The sequence below is a fragment of the Chiloscyllium plagiosum genome, chromosome 5 (genome assembly GCF_004010195.1).
Source record: "Chiloscyllium plagiosum isolate BGI_BamShark_2017 chromosome 5, ASM401019v2, whole genome shotgun sequence".
Taxonomy (NCBI): Eukaryota; Metazoa; Chordata; class Chondrichthyes; order Orectolobiformes; family Hemiscylliidae; genus Chiloscyllium; species Chiloscyllium plagiosum.
The window spans coordinates 47,100,593-47,119,663 of record NC_057714.1 but is presented as its reverse complement, the minus strand read 5'-3'; the positions used below and the strand labels follow the sequence as shown (position 1 = coordinate 47,119,663).

The following is a 19,071-nucleotide window of genomic DNA, read 5'->3' as shown; positions in this document are numbered from 1 at the left end:
CTCATCCTTAATGATGGATTCTCGAATTTTACCAACAACCGAGGTTAAGCTGATTGGCCTATAATTTTCCATCTTTTGCCTTTATCCTTTCTTGAACAAGGGGGTTACAACAGCCATCTTCCAATCATCCGGGACCTTTCCTGATTCCAGTGACTCTTGAAAGATCTCAACCAATGCTTCTGCTATTTCCTCAGCCACCTCTCTCAGAACTCTAGGTTGTATCCCATCGGGGCCAGGAGATTTATCAATTTTAAGATTTTTTAACTTTTCTAGCACTATCTCTTTCGTAATGGCAGCCATACTCAACTCAGCCCCGTGACACCCTTTAATTTTTGGGATATTACTCATGTCTTCCACTGTGAAGACTGACGCAAAGTACTTGTTAAGTTCTCCTGCTATTTCCTTATCTCCCATTACTAGGCTTCCTGCATCAGTTTGAAGTGGCCCAATGTCTACTTTTGCCTGTCGTTTGTTTCTTATGTACTGAAAGAAACTTTTACTATTATTTTTAATATTACTGGCTAGCCTACCTTCATATTTGATCCTCTCCTTTCTTATTACACTCTTTGTTATCCTCTGTTTGCTTTTGTATCCTTCCCAATCTTCTGATTTCCCATTGTTCTTAGCCACTTTATAGGATCTCTCTTTTTCTTTAATACATTTCCTGACTTCCTTTGTCAGCCAAGGTTGTCTAATCCCTCCCCGGTTAATCTTTCTTTTCTTGGGAATGAACCTCTGTACAGTGTCCTCAATTATACCTACAAACTCCTGCCATTTTTGCTCTACTGTCTTCCCGGTTAGCCTCTGCTTCCAGTCTATTTTAGTCAGTTCCTCTCTCATGTCCTCTGTAATATGGACATTTTTCAAGATGTCACCATCTATTTCCCTACAGTCTATATCTTCCATATCCTTTTCCACAGTAAATACTGATGCAAAATACTCATTTAGTATCTCTCCCACTTTCTGTGGCTTCACACAAAGGGCGCCTTGCTGATCTTTGAGGGGCCCTATTCTCTCCCTAGTTACCCTTTTGTCCTTAATATATTTGTAAAAACCCTTTGGATCCTCCTTAATTCTATTTGCCAAAGCTATATCATGTCCCCTTTTTGCCCTCCTGATTTCCCTCTTAAGTATACTCCTACTTCTTTTATACTCTTCTAAGGATTCACTCGATCTATCCTGTCTATACCTTACATATGCTTCTTTCTTTTTGTGAACTGTACCCTCAATTTCTTTAGTCATTCAGCATTCCCTATACCTACCAGCCTTTCCTTGCACCCTGACAGGAATATACTTTCTCTGGATTCTCATTATCTCATTTCTGAAGGCTTCCCATTTTCCAGCCATCCCTTTACCTGCGAACATCTGCCCCCACTCAGCTTTCGAAAGCTCTTGCCTAATACTGTCAAAGTTGGCCTTTCTCCAATTTAGAACTTCAACTTTTAGATCTGGTCTATCCTTTTCCATCACTATTTTAAATCTTATAGAATTATGGTCGCTGGCCCCAAAGTTCTGCCCCACTGACACCTCAGTCACCTGCCCTTCTGTCAAGAAACTACTGCTGTCAGCTGAGGAACTCAGAGGTCAAAATGCTAGAGGCCTGGGTTTCAATCAGACAGGGAGCATTGATCTCATGTATAAACAATGAAAATAGTTTCCTCATATGTGGTGGAGTTGGTGATGCATTGGAAGAGTCTTGTATCTTCAACATAAGTTTACTGATATCGAAGTTAGTCCTATGCTTTCCAACCTATCTAACTCAATTAGCCTATCCACTTGGAAGTATTCTAATCCTTTCACTGCCTTGAAATTTTTTATCGAAATAGTTGCAAAGAAATTTATGACTAACTTCCTTGGAGGACAGTTTTAGTGGGCTATTTTTCCAACACTTCTTCACAGTATTTGCTATTAATTAATTAATGCTGCTACATCATTCAAATTTGACAAGCAGGTACATAAAATGTGAAAGAAGGGAGTGTATATATGTTTCTTCCCTGACCATCATGATTCTTGCTATTGGGAATTGATGTTATAAAGCTAGACTATCATAAGCAAAATTATCACAGATCCCTAATATTGAGTGACAGCTTTTCTGTTAAGCCGGCGTGTCTGCAGATTTATAGCAAGAGACCCTATTGACCATTGTAACATCTAGAATACCTACAAGTTTTCATTTATAAATATAACAAAATTATAAATATAACATTGCAGCAAATGCAGACATCATTAGGAAGAGAAGATGTAGATTTGCAAGGGATATTTGAATCAAAGAATGTTTGCTGAAAGTGAATTATATATTGGTCAGTATCTGTGCAGAAAGGAGAAAAATATTGCTATACGTAACCTGTCATCTGGTGTAAAAGTCTTTACCCAAGTATTAACTTGTCTCCTCTTTATGAATGCTGAATGCTCGGTTGTTAGTTGCCAGTATATTAGAGGATATACTTTTCATTTTGTATTTCTGATATGATTGTCATCACAGTCCATGAGTTTCTGATCACTAAAATGGTTTCTCAACACTTGCATATTTTTAAAACTTGTATGAGGTTATTTAGGATCAGTTTAGCTCCCACAAACAAGAAAATGATTGATGGATTGCTTTCAGCAACAGAATCCAGTGACCGACCTTCTTTGGTTACCAAAGCTTATAAGGTACTTGAGTTGATATTACAATTTAATGCTCCTAAGGTGGAACCTCATGTAATGCAAAAGCTTTTGATATTTGAAATTAGGAGCCCAGTCTCAATTTATAGCCTGCATTACTTTCAGTCCATCATAAAAAATTCCCTATGATGTCAGGACCGAGGAGTGCTCAAGTGCTATTCTTGAATTCATATCTATCTTAGTCAGTTTAGCTCAAAATAATGTAATTCCTTCATGTGATCAGTACTACAAAAGCCAGTGTTAGAACAGATATATCATTGTGCAGATGTTCAAAAGCATTGCAGAGCAAAGATATTCAGGAAATATAATCAATGCTCATGCTTATTAAGGGGGATAGACTACATCAACACAAAGAGACACAAAAAATACTGGCACATATCCTCTGCTCAGTAGAATAGACCTTTGTTGTCTCAGTGAAATGCCATTCAGCAGGATCGAGTTAATTTTTGAGGCACACAAATATTATTGGGCAGAGAACAGGGAGGGCCACATGATGGGGTAACATAGAGTCTTAAGAGGATAAGCAGCCTAAAAATGCTCCAAGTTGTCTAATTTGGATTGCTATCTATATTCTGCAGGTATTGGCAGGATTTAACTTTGTGAAAACTTATTTTCAGGTCTTTGCAGTTAGAATTTCTGTTTAATTTACATTACTTGTTATTAGATATGTGGGAGATTGTGTTATGTTAAGTTTTCAGGTACTGTTTGTCAGAAAGTAAGAATGCCAGATTATAATTATGTTTTCAGTTGTCTAAAGTTATGATTTATTCTTCGGTTGTTCATTTTGAATTTTAATTTGTAGTTGCTTGAGATTGGTTAAATCAGTTTGGCAATAGTTTTGTGGGGCATGGTGACAGGAATTCATATCAGCAACTGTACTACAGTGCAGCACGATTAAGATCATTTGATTTTTCTCGGTGTTGCATTTGCTTTAAGTTGCCATGGTAGAATGCCCATCCATGTAACAATTACAATCAAGTCAATTTTCTCGAACTGTTCTTTAATCGAGTTTGACAACTTGAGTGAAGATAACAAGTGCTTTGCATGTCTTTTTTTTTAGTTTTGAAAATTCAGTAACCTCTGCAGTGATCTTATTTTCTTCTCCCTTTCTAAGAGGAATAGAATCAGATAACCTGAAAATGTTGCATCTCATAACCAATAGCACAAACAGTACACGGATTTGAAGTTAAATGAACATTGATGCTTTACTCACTGTTGTTTCTACAAACAGAATATTGTGATAACATTCAAATTCCTCTTCTCATTTATTTTGTGATTGTACAGGAATACCAACTTTGTAATACTAACCTGTGCCCTGAACTCAAGAAGACCACTCCTTGGACCCCTTGGACACCTGTTAATATCTCGGACAATGGAGGTCATTATGAGCAGAGATTTAGATACACATGCAAAGCCCGCCTGGCTGACCCAAACTTCCTGGATGTTGGCCGTCAAAGAATAGAAATGCGTTACTGTTCTAGTGATGGATCAACTGGCTGCTCTGCAAGTGGTGGTGAGGACAAACAAAATGTTGGGTTTTGGAAATATTTTGGTTCTTCAAATGAAAAACTTAATTGGTAATGCTAGGAATATTAGATGGATAGGTTTGCTTACAAGATCACAGATTGAAAAATAATTATTCTGTAACCTTTGGACATGATACTGTAGCCAATCTAAGGAGATATTTAGAGCAGGGTGACCCAGAAATGACCATGGGCAGTGCCAATAGATCATGCTTGAGCTTGACATTCTGATAACATCTACTCCAAAAATTGCATCTATTTCCTTAATTTTAATAGTTGTCTGAAAATGCTAGTTAAAATGGTGTTTTCTTTAAGCGGTTCCCTCAGAACACTGCATTCTTATATAGAACCATTGCTGTTGTAAAGGTGGTGACATTTTTCTTTGGTTTAAGTTTAATTGTTCATTTGCTCATTTAAAATTGGTTAAAGGCTAGGAGAAACTGTTGACTATATTTGTATTTAAAAAAATACTTTTTAGAAAAAATGTTATTTGTAGAATCCAGCCTGTGCTAGCTGATCAAATGTAACTTGTGAAATATTTTCTACTATTAATGGTGGGAAATAGAGTCTTCTTTAAAGCACTATACATTGTTAAACTCTAAACTGAAGGCATACTGAACATTTGTGATAATATTAAACTGATACCAATGTCTGATCTTGTTTTTTCACTACAATTTCAGTTAGGAATCCATCTAAAATGGATCTTACACGAGGAAGTGATTTTCCTTAAACAGTATTTAGTTAAGTTTGATCTCTGGCTAAAATGTTCTACATGTGGAAAGAACATACCTTTACATAGTTGGAAACTTATTATTTTAGAAACTTTGCCAGATGAGTAGAAAAGGTTTCATTGACTTAATAAAATATAAGTTCCACCATCAGTTTTTTTTACTCAGAGCAAAACAGTTTTTTTTTCTGAATTCAGTACTTCAGTTCTTTGACATTACTCTCTTGTTTCCAACAGGGTTTTCTGGAAATATCTTACGGTATGGGAGAACGTCTGCATATTCGGTCAATGGTGCTTGGTCTGCCTGGCTATCATGGACACAGTGTAGCCGAGACTGCAGCCGGGGAATTCGAAGTCGAAGGCGAATGTGCAATAATCCTGCGCCAAGGAATGGAGGGCTTCCCTGTCTAGGACAATCATTGGAATATCAGGAATGTAATATCATGCCTTGCCCAGGTAAGGAGATGAGGATTTCGAGGTGCGTAGCAATTGGACATTGTACAGTTGTTGTTGGTAATTAAACGGAACATATCTGGTCTTATGCATATAAGGATGCTTCTTTCTTGCACATTATAAATAAAGAGAAGAGGAGGGAAAGTGAGGAAACAAATATACATATCTCAATGTCTCCAGATTTTAGTATGAATGAATGTTGATTTTTAATTCTATTTCTGACAACATGAGTACCCATTACTTGTGACAGTGTGATGTTCATGTTCCTTATAAAGTCTCCTCTGACAGAATTCATATTTTATCCATTTTAGAAGGTGAGGAGTTAAGTAAATCAAGCCAGGATACAAACTCAGGACTCTTTGGCCTACAACACAGTCAACTGACCTATGATTGTTTACATTATACGAAATAGACTTATGATCAGCACGAATAGTTTATTACATATTGCTAAACTGATTAATAACCTTAAACAGCATGTGGCTTTGGGCCATTGAAATACCCGCTGTGGAAGGTACAACAGCTTTTAAAATACTTCTCTCACTATATTTAATAGCTTAGATGAATAAAATATATTAGATACTTTCATTTAAATTTGATAGCACAGAACTTGAGTATAGCACAAAGCTTTTCATTGTGCACTTATTAGGACGGACTCAAGAATGCTAGATTTCAAAAGAAGCATTTGCATGAAAAATGTTTGCTATGGTCGGGGTGTGTAGTGAAGAATGTACATCCTTTGAAATTTGGTATTCTTGTATTTGTATAGTGGTTGTAATGAGGTCAGCCAGATGGACTTCATAGAATATGAGCTCCTTGATTGAGTCTGTTAATCTGGTCCAATCAGGGAGCTCTAGCTGACAGATACAACAGGAATGTTAGAGGTTCTGTTCACTCTGAGAGTTGGCTCTGAGAGAGCTGGGTCAGTGTCAAAGACTTTCCATGTGTAAATAAATGGGGACTGGTGACAGGGTACTTGCCTCTGTGGAATTATTTCAGTGGCGACAAGAGCAAAGCATGCTGCTGAAGAAAATCGCTCATAACATGTCCCTGAGTTGAGGCAACATTTTCTGGCACCATGCTATTATTTGGGAAGTTTAACTCATTCGATCCTGCTATTGAAGACTGGGGCCAATATGTGGAAAGAATGAGTTATACTTTCTAGGCAAATGATATTAGGGCAGATGAGAAGTAACAAGTAATTCTCCAGTTTGTGGACCTGCAGCTTTTTTGGTTATTGAGAGCCTCACTTTCCCGGAAGCACCAGATACTAAAACCTTTCAAGAGTTATTGGATTAAGAAAAGGAACATTCTCTTCTAATTCTGAGATGGTATCAGTTTTACTCAGTAATTCGAGAAACAGGGGATGTTTGACTAGATTAAAGTGACTGGCAGAGGCATGTAACTTTGATTTAGCCTTGAGACACTGTGAGACCATTTGATACGTAGGATTAATGATGTAACCATGCAAAAGCACCTACTACCTGAAGCCCAGCTCGACTTCAAACAGGCACTAAAAACTGGCCTGTGCAATTTTTCAGCAGACGATAGAGAATATTTTACGAGTTCTACCGCATGTTACCACTTATTTAAATGACAGGTTAATAACAGGAAAGACCAATAAGGAACACTTAGAGAACTTGGACATAGTCCTTGGATGTTTGCCTCAAGTAGGTGTATGTCTTGGAAGGAAATAACTGGTGTTTCAGACACCCCAAGAGACCTACTTGTGCTATAGAATCAACAAGACCTGGTCACACCATTTGGAAGGTAAAATGAGGGTGATCAAAGGTGCCTCGGCTCTCAGTTAGTATCGGAGCTTTGGTCTTTCCTTGGGCTGGTAAATTATTACAGAAAGTTCATACACATCCCGGCCTCCATCCTGGCATCTTCGCATCATCTCTCAAAAAAGTGTAAGCCTTGGAATTGGTTGCATGGCCAAGTCAAAGTATTCAGGGAAGTGAAGGAACACTTATCATCCTCTAAGCTGTTGGCACACTAGAATCCCAAGTGATACCTCTCCGTACAGCATCATACGACTAATACCCTGTGGCGTTAGCTCATAGGTGGCCTAATGGAGAAGAATGTCCAATAGCATATGCATCCAGGATTTTGATTAATGCAGAGTGTAAATACACCTGGATAGAGAATGAAGGTTTGGCAGTTATATTTGGAATCAGGAAGTTCCACCAATACCTTTGTGGACATAAGTTGGGAATAATAACAGACCATAAACCCCTGCTAGGTCTACTTAAAGAGAAGGCAGTGCTGCCCTTAGCTTCAGAGCAAATTCAGCTGTGGGCAGCTGAAGGATGGCTGTATAACATCCATCATCCAATGTTCTCACAAAAAGAGCAATCCAAACTTTGAAGGCAGGCTTAAAGAAATAGCCTACAGCTTCAGTAGATACAAAACTACAAAGCGTCCTGTTTGATTATAGGACCACCCCTCATTGCAACTAGAAGGATATCTTCAGCAGAGTTGCTAATGGGAAGAAGACTCCACACTAGGTCAAATCTTATCTTCCCAGACCTAGGTGAGGAGGAGGGAGGGAGCGCTGAACACAAGATTCTGCCAAGTCGGAGACAACTTACTTAAGGATTGATGTTTGGTATAGGTATTATGGGAATGGCCCTGCATGAGTAGGAGGCATGGCCAATGTGAGGTCAGGTCCAGTAATGTATGACGTTTGGGTGGGTGCAAAGGTCCTGAACAAGCACATGAACCACATGGAAGCTGCAAACCCACAAACAGTACGGGAGCAAAATGTGCCCGGCTCCTCAACACCTTTCTGACCGTTCTGGAACCCTGGGTTCTACCTGTCCTTCACCAATGAAGGTTCCTCAGAATCTCAGATGGGCACTATGGATATTGCCACCCCAATGCCTTTGCTGCCCAAACTAGGGAATGACTTCCTTCCGAGATGCTTTGGGCATAAGAGACAAGCTACTGTGTGTTACACACTGCCCGTAATAGAGGCAGAGTTGGAGTAGCCTGACCTAATGCTAAAATGCCCCCGATTGGGACTGTTAATTTTATCCAATCAGGTAGCCCTGGCTGACGGATATAAACAAGAGTGTGTTATGTGGAAAATAATTATTGGACCATAATGCTGTTTTGCATCTGTGTTTTGACTCTTAATTGTATTCTGTAATGCAAACATCTGATAACAGTTGGCCTTCAAGTCTCTCTCCTTTTAATACTTTGTAAAATAAAAGCATATGTTTTGGTTCTGTTAAAAAAAAATAAATAAGAGTGTCAGGGTGTCTGCTCACCAGTAGACCTGGCTGTGAGGTAGCTGGATCAGTGCCAAGGACTCCGCACATGTAAATAAAGGGTTACTTGGTGACAGGATACTGGCCTCTGTGGAGTTATTTCGGTAATGGTCACTTTACTTCAACAAGTTTCACAGGCAGCTGTTTGGTGACCAATCTTTTATAAAAACAATTAAAAGGAAACTATCGTACCCAATTTCATAAAATACTTTATGTAAGAGAGGAAATTACTTATTTGTTAATAGTTTGATTGAGGCTTCTGATCTCCCTCATGTTAAAATAGTCCATTAGATAATTTTAAAGTCTTACCTAAAATTCAAGAATGTGTGCCTAATCAATTAAGCCTATTTATAAAATAAATTTATCATTACAGTATGTTCGCCAGTGACAAATTTCAAACAGTGTGTAATAAGGTGGTCTCTGTTTCCACTTCTGAGGATAGGATGGCCATCAATATCCACTACAAACCCACTGACTCCCTCAGTTACCTGTCTAAATATCCTCACATCCTGCTTCGTGTGAAGAGTCCATTCCATTTTCCCAATTCCTTCACCTCCATCGCATCTGTTCCGATGATGCCAGCCTCTACAAAGGACCATCTGAAATGTTCAGCATCTTCCTCAACCAAATATTCCCCTCCACCATAATTGATAGGGCCCTCAGGCATGTCAACCCATCTTGTCCACTTCAGCCCTCACCCCTTCTCTTCCCTCCCATAACAATGATAGGGTCCCCCGTTCCTCGCTTACCACCCCACCAGCATCCACAATCAAAGGATCATTAACTACCATTTCCAATATGTCCAGCGGAATGCCACCACCAGACACATGTTTCCATCTCCTGCCTCGTTAGCATTCTTCAGGGCCATTCCCTCTGGGACACCTTGCTCCATTCCTTTTCAATTTCCAATATCTCCTCACACTCCCACAGTGCCTTCCCTTGAAATCGCAGTCAGTACAACACCTGCCTGTTTACGTTCTCCCTCCTCACTATTCAAGGCCACAGATACATCTTCTAGGTGAAGGAGCAACTTACCTGCATTTCACTCAATCTAGTCAACAATATTCGCTGCTCACAATGTGGTCTATTCTATACTGGGGAATGAAACATTGACTGGATGACCACTTTACAGAACAGCTATATTCTGTCTGCAGAAATAACTTCCATACACCATTATGTTCCCCGGCCAACATTTCTGTCTCAGGCTTGCTATTTTGTCCAGCGGTTGCTGGAAGAACAGAATCTCATTTTCCACTTTCCATCTCATTTCCTGCAGCCTTCAGGACTCAATATAGAGTTCAATAATGTTAGGACCTTACCACCTTCTCCCATGACCTTGCCCCAACCCACACACCAGGCCTTGTCATCATATGGGCTGCTACCACAACCAAGCCATTGTCAGCCACTATTGGTCCCAATTAGCAGCTATTCTTTCTCCCAGATGGACCTTTATCTATTCCTTTGGTCTGCCCAACTGTTGTTCTCTCTTTGTTGCTCCCTGGTCTCCATCTCCACCCATCATTTATTCTTCCCTTCTTCCCCTTTCAGTGGTTTAAGTGGTTAGCATTGCTACCTCACAGCACCAGGGACCTGGGTTCAATTCCTGCCCTGGGCTATTGTCTGTGTGGAGTTTGCACATTCTCCCTGTGTCTGTGTGGGTTTACTCTGGGTACTCCAGTTTCCTCCCCCAGTCCAAAGATGTGCAGATCAGGTGAAATGCCCATAGTGTTAGGTCTATTAATCCAGGGTAAATGTAAGGTAATAGGTTAGGGGATGGGTTATTCTTTAGAGTATTGGTGTGGACTTGTTGGGCCGAATGGCCTGTTTCCACATTGTAGGGAATCTAATCAACCTTTTCCTTACGACAATCAGTTCTGAGGAAGGGTCACTGACCCTGAAATGTTAACTCTGCTTGCTGTTCACAGATGCTGCCAGACCTGAGTTTTCCCAGCAATTTCTGTTTGTGTTTTGGAACTTAGTGGGTGTTTGTAACAGCACTGAAAGATGAAAACAGTCCCCAAACATTTTTTTAAATAGTAAGACACTGAAACAGAATGGAACACAATTAATTATAATCGGGCGACCTTCGGAGTTGTGCATGTTTAGCACGATCTCTTCGATCAACACAAGTTACATTAAAGTTTGAGTAAACTGGCTCCCATGTGTCTCTTAGTCCTCAGTTTTTATTTATATTTCTGTTTTATTTATTCTGTTGAGTCAAACTATTCTGAATCTGCCAGGAAATATCAAAAAATAAACTTAGAAATCAGCTCCAAGTCTATATGAATAATTGAAAATTTATCAGCAACTTAAGGGGAAAAAAAATTGAACGATTTTGTGTCATAGCTTCAAAATTGGTGAGGGTGGTTAATGTTTGTGGGAATAAAAAGTCTTCAGAATGAATAGTGTGTAGTCTGACATTGCATCATAGATTGGTAAGGAAGGATTCAATGTAGGGTATCTGATTTACATATGCATACAGATGGGTGCTTTGTTTAGATGCCAATTATTTTGGTATTCGGGATGAACCAATTATAACAATTTATTTTTGGAAAGTTTCTACATGTCCACCAGCAAGAATGAGTCATTTTCCAAATTTGCTGAGACAAACAAAACATCTCTCTCCCACTTTATAAAATGCCTTTATCTTTCCAATTCTCATCCTTTGTTGAGCATTTTTGCTGCTTTTAAATTTTTGCTGTTGTGGTGTAACCCTTGCCTGCCTCCCTGAATGCCAGCTTATAATAAAAGAGCACATTATGCTTTGTTTATATCATGGAGTTCCTTCTACCATGTGCTAAACTGCTGGAACATTGTGTTTTGCCCTGTTTACATTGTGGAATGGATTTCAGAGTACTCATGGCATACGGTTTTTCAGATGCTGTAATCATAGATTTAAAGTAACTTAGATTTGTGTTTGTGCAGTTGTGATTTTAGATTTTTTTTGAGGAACTGAACCCTTGTGATGTTAGCAAAGTAAAGTTACCATAGTCTTACTAGATCATGGAGCTGCTCTTTCATTAGAGAGGGATGATTGATAATGGTTTTAACCTGAACGTGAGGGGAGAGATTGAGAAGAAGAGTCCTTTTTGCTAACCTCAGCTGGTGTGCGAACTGAACTTACACAGTTGGCTTTTTCTCTGCATCACAATTCAGCCATCCACCTAACTGAATTAACCAACTCCTATGTTGGAGAAAGATCTTTGCAGGTACTACAGGTGTGTAAAGACACCTGAGAAATTTAGGCCTCTAGGTCTGTTTCCTTTTTGATAGCCTGTGATGATTTCCTGTCATCATTTAACATTTGCTTCTGTAGCAAATGGTGATACCACTTCAGAATTGATTTGCCATGTGTTGGAAGACATTAGTTTTGCTGCATTTATATTACAAGCAGTATCAGCCCAGTGCTAGCAGCAGAACTTCGCCATAATATAATAATAGACCTTTTAGGGACACATGCTTTGGTTAGGGTTAAAAATATCTTTTTAAAGTGGCAAACTAATTGAAGTTAGATTAAATGTGGGCACATAGGTATAGCAGTATAGCAGTAATGTTACTGGGCTGGTAATCAAAAGTCTGGGCAAATATTCTGAGACAAAGTTCAAATCCCACTAAGACAGCTGGAGGATTTAAATTAATTAAATAAAGTCTGGGATAAAAATTTAGTAACAGGAATGTTGATCATAATGCTACTGGATCATCGTAAAAATCTAATTGGTTCATTAATATCCTTGAGGGAAATCTGCTTTCCTGACCTGTTTATAGGACTTTAGACCACAGTAATGTCATTGACTCTTAACTGTTCACTGAAATAAGCTGGCAAGCTATTCAGTTGCATTCAGGAAGGTGGCTCATCATCATTTCCTCAAGGACAGTTAGGATTGAGTAAAATAACTGTGAATGAATTAACTATCTATGTAAATTGCACCAACCATTTTGAGCTTTTGAATATTTTGCTTGTGAATTGAAGATTAGAAAAAGCATTAACCCAGCTAGATATGTAAAATCAATGCACCAGAAACCTTTTGAAAAAGGCCTGGTAATTTATTATCTGTTCTCCTTTTTAGAGGATGGTGGTTGGTCCTGTTGGTCTTCCTGGTCGAAATGCTCTGTCACATGTGGGGGTGGACATTACATGAGGACACGCTCCTGCAACAATCCTCCACCTGCCTATGGAGGAGACATCTGTCTGGGTCTTCATACTGAAGAAGCATTGTGCAACACACAAGCCTGTCCAGGTATGGAGGACAGAATTTGGACTTTAACAGAAATAAATGCAGACATTAAGCGTTCAGTTTAGAACTAAAATTCCCTTGTCAAGTGATTGCATTTATTTCCTCGTAATTCATTTGCAAAAAAAAGGTGCTCCTAGCAAATTTCTAATAATGCTTATTATGAGACTCATTTCGATAAACGTGGCAAGTTTAGCTCATAGCTTGCTTATTTCTGTGTTTCTCCTGGAGCAAGGAGGAATACTAAATTATATTCTTGTTAAGTGTTAATTTTCAATACCAGTGAAAAACCTTCTAACAGCAGCTTTTTTTAATCTGCTTAATCATCGGCTAAAACTAACCAGATTCATAATTCTTTATAATTGTTGATATGTCATTGGTTTTAAAAACATAATGACAGATCATTAAGTACATTACTTGGTCACAATGTTTGCTATAGTAAGAATAGTATTGAATTATAATGACTAGAAAATGTAAGATAGTATTCTAGTTATAGTACTTAGCCTGATGACTCTCAAATTGACCAGAATATAAATAGGACATTAGTTGGCGTGACTTAAATTAATTTCAGTTAGGAAGCAAGCAACTAGGAAGGAGAATGGAAACCTGTAGCTGGTCAATTTGACTGAAGCGATCAGATTAGAGTAGTGAATTCACTGCTAGAGATGTGTTGAATAGAGGACTGAGTTGGGTGACCAGGGTTTCTTTGTTTTTTCTAAAAATCTAATTCTGTTTATATATCATATTTAATATTAACTGTAATTTAACATTTAAATTCTCAATGGAATCAGAGTTACGCATGTGTACACAAGTTCTTTACTTGAGAAAATTCAAGAAGCCACCTTAATCTGTTTTCTTTGTACCTGGGATTGAATTTTAGTTTTGGTGTGAATAAACAGAGGCATCTCAGTGCAACTTAGCACTGAGTGTGACTTACTGAGAATTTTGTGAGTAAGCAAGTTAGGGGAAGGAGATAATCTTTTCTTTAACCTTTTCTTCTGTAGGAATTGGCTCTTATGCTACTACAATGGAAGAAACTAGCTGGTTGGTCAGTATATAGTTAAGGTCTAGTCTATTCCTTAGGTTTAAAATACTGCAGAAACTGCCAGTAAGATTAACAAAATATAGAAAAAGTGAATTATCTAATTGAATGAGATAATTAGTTAATTAAAATATAACAAAAACAAAAGGATAGGAGATGTATCATTCCTCTAAAACATGTGGGATCTCCTGGAAGGCGGTGTGACCGAGGACAAACACATTTGCAGTATCGGCAGCATCCAAGGAGCTTCAAAATCAATGTTTCGGGCAAAAGCCCTTCATCAGGAATAAAGCGTTTGCCCGAAACGTCGATTTCGAAGCTCCTCGGATGCTGCCTGAACTGCTGTGCTCTTCCAGCACCACTAATCCAGAATCTGGTTTCCAGCATCTGCAGTCATTGTTTTTACCTCGTTACATTTGCAGTATCTGCAGCTCAATCAGCTTTGGCTCAGATTTTGAGCTGGAGGCTGAACTATCGACACTGCAGTACATCAGGGAAGGGAGGAGAGTTATCTGAACACTTTAATCCAGGAAGTGGTCACATCCCTTAGGATAGGGTCCTATCCTAAATTGGTAAATTTGCTGATGACACAAAGATAGATAGGCAGGTGATTTGTGAGGAGGACATAAGGATATACAGAGGTACCTCGATTACCTGAAGGACACGGGCGGGGAGTATTTCGTTCGGATAATCGAATGCCGGATAACATAGTTTAGCCAAGCATCGGGACCTTGCGATTTTGCTGGATGATCCGAAATTTGGATAATCGAATGCCGGATAATCAAGGTTCCTTTGTAGATTGGTTAAGTGAGTGGACAAAGAACTGGAAAGTAGAGTATAATGTGGGAAAAAAATGAAATAGTCTAGATTGGCAGAAAGAATCAAATTGAATCATATTGTATCTATATAAGTTATCATATTATGTATTTCATAGTACAGGCCAAACTCCTCAACTTCTCCTCATTTACCTACTATTAACTGTGTACTCCTTCTCTGGACTACTTCCAATGCCAGTATATTTTTCCTTAACTAACAGGCCAAAAACTGCTCACAGTATTCCAGCTGTGGCCTGAGTGGTGCTTTGTTTAGTTTTAGGAAAACATCCCTACTTTAATTCTCCATTCCCTTTGTAAGAAAAGCCAACATTCCATTTCCCTTTTGTATTGCCTGTTCAACTTGGATGCTGGATTCTTGTGATTCATGCAAGGGGAATCTCATATCCCTTTGTTCTGTAGCTTTCTGCAGTCTTTCTCCACTTAAGTTGTCTTTAGCTCCTATTCTTTCTGCCAAAATGCATGACATCACATTTTCCCATGTTATATTTAATCTGATAAACTTTTGCGTACTGATTTAACCCGTATCTTTCTGCAACCTCTTTGTGTCAACCTCACCACTTGCCTTCGCACCTGTTTTTATGTCATCTGAAAACTGGGCTATAGCATATTCAATCTCCTCATTCAAATCATTAATATATATTGTAAACAATTCTAGTACCAGCACTGACCCTTATTTCACTAGTCAAGGCTCGCCATTCTGAAAATGCATCCTGTTATCCTAACTCTGTGTTTTCTGTTCATTAGTCAATCCTCTATTCATATTAATATACTACCTCCAACACCATGGCTGTTATTATGATATCTTATCAAACACGTCTGAAAAATCCAAATGTATTACATCCACTGCATCTCTTTAGCCAGCTTGTTACCATCTCAAAGAATTCTAATAAATTTGTCAAGCAAGATTTCCTCTTCATGAAACCATGATGACTGTGTTTAATCGTGTCCAGCAGTCTTTAAAGGGATCATCTTTTACAATATTGTAATTTGGAGTTCTTTTCCTTAAAAAAGCAGATTCAAAAATATGGAAGCCAAGTCTTTGAATATTTTTTAAGTTAGAAGTAAATAGATTCTTTTTAAGTGGGCGAAAAATTAAGTTTCTGAAGAAGGGTCACTGGCAGTGGAACATTAACTTTGTTTCTGTTACCACTGATGCTGGCGGACCTGTTGATTTTCATCAGCAATTACTGCTTTGATTGAAACATTAAGGTGTTTAAGCAGGAATATGGAGTTGTCAGATAAACCATGATTATAGTGAATGGCGGAGTAGGCTTTGAGCTGCTGATTGACTTATTACTGCTCCAAATTCATACATTCATCTGTATTATTTCAATTCCTATTCTTGCTTGTGAAAGCATAACCCTAAACCTATCTTAAGTCTTTTCCACTTTGTTCAGTCATAAAAAGGCGGGATACCTGAAGATGCTTGAAGACAAAGGTTTCACAACTTCAATACTCAAATTATGATTAATTATTGTACTTTTGAAGACATTGTGTTCATCCTGAGAGAGTGCTGACAATTTTTATTTTTTAATACAGATAATTGGTCAGAGTGGTCCGTGTGGTCAGAATGTGAGGTCTCAGGTTCACAGCACCGCACTCGTCACTGTAAAATCTTATTTCCTGTTGGTTACCAGTGCTCTGAGAATAGCAGTGAGAGCCGAACCTGTGTCTTTGATAACAACTTCATTCCTGGTATGTATTCTCATTGAATAGAACTGATTAGGGTTTACTGCAGACAAAGCTCATAAATATTTTGTAATGCCTTCTCTGTTAATGTTGAATGATGGTATCATTCTGAACTGTCTAAAATTTGAGAGGTGAAATTCACTTTTGGCAAGTATACAAAACAGACCATCTCCTCCTTCGCATTTATACTCACTCAATTTTCCTTTACACCATAGTCTGTGTACTACTTCAGAATATGCAACCAGCAAATATTCTGATTACTTTAATTTTCAGAACCCAATTCACTTCCATTCACACCCAAAATCATGAAATGAAAACCTGAACATCAGGGGAAGTTTTTTTCAGGAATTTGGTTTTCAAAGCTGAACTTTCCCTGGCTGTAATCTCCTCACGAGATTGAAAATTCAAGGCTTAGTTTTTGCACTCTAATTTCCATAACATTTGCTCCTCTGTACCTTTTCTAGTAATTGGTATGTAATGACATTCCTCTTGTTTCTTAAGTCTAATTGTATTGATTTTGTCTGGACCCTTTGCTGATGTAGGCTGATAGTCTGGTGATCATTAGTCCAAGCCTTTGAATTACTCTTTCAGTACTATACAAAGCTGCAATGAGACACAATCAATAGTGTTTGTCTGGTGAAAATTTCCTACAGTTCAAATTACACTATACAATCCAATTGCTTATTAGTCTGAACCTTCAGGCAGCATATTAGTATTACGAATTATATCACCGCCAACAATGCAACTCTACCACAGTTCTGCACTAGATTGTTAGCTGACATTACAGGGGTAATTTTCAAATTCTATGTTGATAACTTGAAACATGCATTGGGTGTTAACACTGAAGCTTCAAATGGTTTTGACCAAATGGTTAGAAAGATTATGTGCAAATTGGTCGAAAAATTTGTGTGAATGTATCAGATCAGAATACACAATTAACTCTTATGTGTGCTGAACTCAGGTGGTCTGTTTTGAATCAGAAGTCTTAGTCAAGTTTATACATTCCATATTGGCACAATAGTGGTAAAAAAATCAACTTTAAACTTGTTATCTGACTGGATTATCTGAGATTTCAATGGACTGAAAAGGATTTTTGAAATGAAAAAATACTGACTTCAAATGGTCACAGCGTCAACCTGACCAGATTGAGACAAGCTCGTGAAAACCAACGTGAGATAAACAAAGACAGTCTGAGAGAAAATTAACATTTTATCAACAAGTACTGAAACTCAGTCAGGCATGAAGAACTTTTCACCTAGTTTTGATTTATTTCTCTCTGGAAATTCTGGCTGATGGGATAGGTCAAATGAATGAAGCAGCTGCTGGGGAACATATCAAGAACATTGGTCACAAAGTATCATAAAGAAGTGAAGATGGTTCAGATACAGACACAGTCAAGGTATATTCAGAATAAGAAAAACATAAAGCAAGCAAAGCCAGAGTTAGGACTGTGACTAAGGTGGAAGCATAAAAGCAGTGTATGATGAGTGCTTAACATGAGGCTGTAGTACAAGTGCAAACCAGACTGAATGGAGAAAATTCAGAGGGAAAGTGAAAAAAGAGAGGAGCAAAGAGAGAGTTTACAAAGAGAGCGAACATAATGTTTCAGGTCAGTGTTAACCCATGAACTCTGGTCAAGTCAGCGTTGATAATGATAACTCTGATTCTCTCCACGGTTACTGCCTGTCTTGAGAAGTATTTCTAGCATGATCTGTTTTTATTCCTTGCCAACCGATGCCTGAAGGTATCATTAACACATGCTGAAATGTTCACTGAGCGGGAACACCATCACCATCTTCTCAAGAGAACTAGGGATGGGCATGAAAGGGCAGTGACACAAATATCCTGACAATGAATTACCCAAAACACTTTTTCAATGAATTACGTTTGGCATTTAATGCTCTTGCTCTTTACTCCACCCTGAAAACAATTTTTTAAAAAATAAAGTTGTTAAAATTTGGTATTTAACCAAATCTGAGTAAAGAATAATACTGGTTCACAGCAAAGCCTTCTCCTAAGACCTACCCATCTGCTGCTACTATGGTGCTGAATTCTGATTATAGCCATGATATGGTGGAGAGAAGTTGAGAAATAGCTGGGTATCACTTCAGACAAGAAATGTGGACAAGAAATTTCGACTTCCTACTAAAGTAATTTGTGGTTACTTTAAGAGCAGAGTTCAGAAACGCTCACCTGTGTAGTGTACTACAAGCAAACGATCATGTGGTATATACAAATACACATTTTGTTGTGTGGGTAATTTTACTGCAGACAGACAAAGATTTGGAATACAGAAATCAGGATTCACAGATACAAGGATTGAAGTGGTTCTTCATTAGCCAATATGGAAACCAAGATTTTTTTTTTATATTTTACTTAAACTAGTAGATGGCATTTAATTTGAAATCCAGAGGACAATGTAAAGGAAGAATGAAGAAACAAGAAAAATACTGCAGCTACACAGAAAGAGGAAACAGCATCAGGCATCCAATCACCTGTTCCATTTATCTACATACAATAATATCATCTTCAGTTAAATCTGGCAATCTATCCATACAAGTGCAAATGAGAACACTAGCAGGGCAGAGATATCTCATTAATATTGGAGCAAATTACCGGAGATGCTGAAATCT

At 38.2% G+C, this 19,071-nt stretch overlaps 1 protein-coding gene across 3 annotated transcripts in view; it reads left to right on the top strand.

Moving 5' to 3' along the window:
• The window catches only part of sema5a (sema domain, seven thrombospondin repeats (type 1 and type 1-like), transmembrane domain (TM) and short cytoplasmic domain, (semaphorin) 5A), a 293,417-nt gene that overhangs the window by 265,113 nt on the left and 9,233 nt on the right, over positions 1-19,071 (top strand). For all 3 annotated transcript variants that reach the window (XM_043689990.1, XM_043689989.1, XM_043689988.1), the window contains 4 exons: positions 3,949-4,177; positions 5,152-5,370; positions 12,707-12,877; positions 16,289-16,444. In XM_043689990.1, the coding sequence (XP_043545925.1) occupies positions 3,949-4,177; positions 5,152-5,370; positions 12,707-12,877; positions 16,289-16,444 (775 nt within the window). The remainder of the gene's footprint in view (positions 1-3,948; positions 4,178-5,151; positions 5,371-12,706; positions 12,878-16,288; positions 16,445-19,071) is intronic.